Below are 4,586 nucleotides of genomic sequence, written 5' to 3'. Positions count from 1 at the left end.
TTTACTTTCCGGAGGAGGCGAGTTTCGGAGTGGAGACACCGCGTTTCCCCGGGGGAAGGCACGAATGGGTCGGCACGGCACGGCACGGCACGGCACGGCACGGCACGGCACGGCACGGCACGGCATGGCACGGCGGAGGGAAGCTGGCGCCAGCCTCTAGCCTCTTTCCATGTCCCATCCTTTTCCTCGTCCCGGGCCGTGGGGCTCCCCGCGGCTCACCGAGAGTCCTGCTGCCTTCTGGAGACTAGGCTGGGGGCGAGAATGTCCCTGGAGGCTCCCGAGGGAAGGTTCCCGGCGGGGCATGCCTGAAGATCCTCCTTGGTCTGGAGCTCCCCGGAGGACACCACGCAGTCTTGCTCAGGATCATTGCTGTTGCCAGCCCCTCGCTTTTTGTCTTCTTCTTTCTTCCACTTCATCCGCCGATTCTGGAACCAGATCTTGATGTGCCTCTCGGTCAAGTTCAACATGACAGCCAGCTCCACCCGCCGCGGCCTGGAGATGTACTTGTTGAAGAGAAACTCCTTCTCCAGTTCTAGCAGCTGCGCCCGCGTGTACGCCGTCCTCGTCCGCTTGTTCTCCTCCGGTTCTACCATGTAGGATCCCCCTGGAGAGAAGCGAGAATCAGCCTGGGCCCGCTCGGCCGCCCCCTCGGGCTGCGGGGACCACGTCCCAAAACCCCTGCGCGGCGCGGAGGATACGCGGGGGGAAGAAAGAGACGTGAGGGGGAGGCCTCGGGGAGCTCTCCGGCTGGGAACAGTGAGGTAGTGCTGCTGGCTGCAGTCACCGCTGCTGTTATTTTATTTTAGAATAATTTAATATTTTTTAGCAATGTTTTGGATGAGATTTACAGGGAAGCACCGTCTCTGGAACCGAGGGAGAAACTCACGTGCCACGGTTTGCGTGACACTGAAAGCTCAGAGAGGCTCCCGGATCCAGGGCTGCAATTGTCCAAGTTCGCGTTAAAATTAAATTTTAAAAAAAAAATTAAATATAAGAAAATAAAAATAAAACTTCACCGCACACTCACAAACCAAAGCAAAATGGGAAAATTTAATCCCTCAAAAAAACTCTCCAAAAACCACAACGCACTAAAAAACCCACTCTAAAACAAAGCAATAAAAATTATAATAATTAGTAGGCCAGGTCGGGCCGGGAGCTAGACCGCAACCGCTTCATTTGGTCAAGCTGATGAAACCTCAGGTTTCTTGTTCCCGTAAAAAGCGGCAGCAGAGGGATCACCGTTCCCAGCGCGGCCGCCGCAGTCCATCGTGGGCACTGGGGAGCGGGTAAGACAGGCGGGAGCATCGAGAGGGGCCGGAGGTGGGCACGGAAACTCAGGGCCGCTTTTGCCAGCGTCAGCGCCTCTCTGGGAACGTTTCTGGGGTTGATATAATCTGCAGGGAACGGTGCTTTAAACAGTCAGAATTAAATTATCATTTCAAGAGAGATACGTGGACTCTCCCACCGCTCATCTTCCTATTCCCATGATTCTGTATTTATATATAGTGTTTGTAAATGTAAACCTATGTATAAAATTCATATATGTATTTAAAATATATATTTAAATACACATATAATGTTTGTCATGTGATGTGTATATATCTATGTGCGTATATAAATATTAAAATCAATGTATATATGTATAAAAATGTTGATAAATCTAAACCTATGCATGCATGAGTTTGTATCGGGAAAAAAATCTTGTTCTGTTACTTTAAACTAAACTGGATCTGCCGGGAAGGCGGAACGCCCGGGGTCTGTCGCAGGGCCGAGGTCGGTCGGGCCCCGGGACAAGGCCAGCAAGCCCCGGGCGAGCGGCGGAGCCCGGGGCCGGGCACGGCCTGTGGCACCGGGCCGGGCTCGGCCGCGGCCTCCCTGGGCGCCTTCTCCTGGCAACAGAGCCCCGCAGCATCCGGGGACGCCTAAATCCCAAAGATTTCCATGAAAAATAAATCGTCGGGCCATGTAGTTTGCCACATGCACGGTACAAAATCTGCCGGGGTTTGGCTGTGAGCGCTCTGTCGCGCTCGGCACAGCGCGGTGCCCCTTTCTCTTCCTGCGGCGTGCTCCGGCAGGAGCCCTGCACACACATCACACCGACCGGGTCATGCACGGCCCCTGCCTGCTCCTCCCGGGAGGGCTGGGGACAACAGGCCAGAATTTTAGGCTTCCACGGGGAAACTTTCGCTTTCCTGCTGGTTTTGTCATTCTTGGGTACAGGAGAAAGAGAGAAAAAAAAATGTCGTTCAAAAGTTTGGGTTTTAAATTATTGTTATTATTATTATTATTATTATTATTATCATCATCATCATCATCATCATTATTATTAATTAAAAAAATTCACTCAACTCATGGACAACAATCTGATTTTCTCTCTCCCTCGCCCCACCTCCGCCCTGGCACCATCCCTGCCGCCGTGTCCCCGAGTGTCTGGGACAGCATACTCTTCTACCTTTGTGGGCGGATGCGCCTCTAGGGAGACTGGGGACCGCCACCTGTCCTTCCCTCCCCCTCGGCCTGCCCCATGCAATTCCCAAACTATTTCGTGGAGATTTTAATACTCCGGTCCTTTTTCCAACTGTCTATTTGAACAAAGCCATTAATATAATATTTGCCGTATAGGCGTGACGGAGGCGCAGGACACGATAACATTGTGCAGGCAGAGACAGAAATATTGTTGGGCAGCGGAACTTTCTGCCTAGATAGAGTTTCTTCCTCTTACTGGCAACTCTGTTTCGTTTGTGCATTGTTTTCCGTGCCCTGTTTTTTTCACTTGGAGAGGTGCGTTTGTGGCTAAAACTCGCCGGAGAGCAGGAGGAGAGGGATAGAGGGGCCAGAAGGGGAGATGGGCTCTGCGCCGGGGGGAGCCGAGAGGCAGCCAGGAGGGTCTCGGCGGCTGCCCTGAGGGCTCGGGGGCTGCTGGGCGGCCGCACGGTGGGCGCAGGGACGCGGGGCAGCGGGGCTGTCCCCTCCCGCCAGCCCTGCCTGACGCTTCCCCGCCCGCTGCGCCTCGCAGGTGCCTCCGCGACCCGGCCCCCGCGCGGAGCTCGCCGCGCCCTCGGGGACACCGTGCTGCCCGAGGAAGCAGCTCCCGGGAGGCGTCAGGACGTCCCGGCTTGGCCACAATTAGTTAATTGGTGAAAAATAATTCGTTAATAATTGCTGAGGTGCAGGGAGTAGTGAGCCCGCCGGCGGGGACTGTGAGTGCCGGCTCCCTCCCCAACGTTCAACCCAAAACTAGCAGCCCCAGAGCAGTGGGTCTGCAGGGGCTGGCGGAGGGGAAACGACCCTCCGGGACCTCTCCACACTACATCCGAGCGGTGGGAGCAGGACAGGTGTGAGGGAGGGCTCCTGAGCGCCGAGCGGGACAGAAGCGGGGGGAAGGGGGGGCAGAGAGATGCGGCGAGGCTTACCGGTCCACTGTCCCTTCCAGGCGTGCGATTTGGTGGACTTCATCCAGGCGAAAGGCACCTGCACTCGGGGCTCCTCTATAGCCCCCGTGTCCGCCCCGTCTGCAAAAGGCAGCGCGTCCTGATGGGGAGGAGGAAGATGAGGGTGGTGGTGGTGATGGTGATGAAGGTGGGAGACCCCGGCATCCTCAGTGATGGGGGGCACCTCGTAAGGTGAAATGTCTGGCGGGCTGCCTTGCTCGAGAGCCCCTAAGGCGCTGGAATAAGGAGTCTGTTGCTGCCTGCCCATGTACAGGCAGGCGGGGGGGCTGGGGTTGTAGTCCTGCGCTTGGGCTCTCTGAAACGCACACGACTCCTTGTAGAGCTGCGCCGAGGCGTAATACTGCTCCTCGGTGTTCATGGCGAGCGGGGCCAAGGGGGCTTCGCAGCTTAGGGACACATAGGGCTGCTCCCGCTCCCGGAGCCCGGGATGCCTCTTTGACAGCTGGCAGCCCCGCCGGGCCCCACCGCCCTGCCCGGCTCCCGCCGCCTCCCCATAGGCGCCTCTCCCCCACGTGAGCCCTCCCGCAACCCTCCGGGGCGGGGCGCGGGCCGTAGGAGGCCACCCGGGGTGGCCCTGGTCCCGCAACCCCCTTCCTTCCCTTCAGCCGGGCCGACCTCCAGGCCCCCTACCCTTCTGCTGGGTGCTGCTCCCTGCTTTGGGGTGAGGAGCCCCGCGGCGCTGGGCTTGCGGGGCCGGGCAGGGGCTCAGAGAATTGCTCCGATGAGCGGGGCGCTCCGGGACGGATGGTCCTTAAATGTATCTTTCTGTCTCCCCCTCGCTTGCCCAGAAGCTGCTCATCCCCTAGTGAGCCCCGGGCATGGAGAGGAAAACCCTCGGAGGGCTGGGGTAGACTCGGCTCCTGAAGGGGTTTAGCAGCAGGGCATTTTTGGCTGCGAGGGCATCTTCCCTAGGGATGTGGGTGTCCAGGGACGGGCAGGGCGCTCTCTCGGGGGTACCCGTGTTCCGGAGCCCTGGGCGAAGGCCAGCACCGGCCGGTGCGGGACCACAATGCTATCACCAGAGCGAGCGATAGGCAGCGGATTGTTTGTCCAAGAGGTAAATTTGGGAGCCTTCCCCGCGGCTTGGGCTGCAATGTGTTGACCCTCGGAGATAATGTGCTCCGAGCTGGTGCC

The 4,586-nt window shown here is 58.0% G+C and overlaps 1 protein-coding gene across 1 annotated transcript; it reads right to left on the bottom strand.

Annotated features, from left to right (window-relative positions):
• Positions 1-215: 215 nt before the first annotated feature.
• Positions 216-3,810, bottom strand: PDX1 (pancreatic and duodenal homeobox 1). Its single transcript, XM_014879701.2, has 2 exons — positions 3,414-3,810; positions 216-604 (listed from the first exon to the last, which is right to left on the bottom strand). Exons 1-2 carry the CDS (start codon positions 3,808-3,810, stop codon positions 216-218), a joined length of 786 nt encoding a protein of 261 aa, XP_014735187.1.
• Positions 3,811-4,586: the final 776 nt, after the last annotated feature.

Source organism: Sturnus vulgaris, chromosome 2, assembly GCF_052056855.1.
Source record: "Sturnus vulgaris isolate bStuVul1 chromosome 2, bStuVul1.hap1, whole genome shotgun sequence".
NCBI classification, from domain to species: domain Eukaryota; kingdom Metazoa; phylum Chordata; class Aves; order Passeriformes; family Sturnidae; genus Sturnus; species Sturnus vulgaris.
The sequence above is the reverse complement of the archived record's forward strand: the minus strand, read 5'-3'. Positions and strand labels throughout refer to the sequence as shown.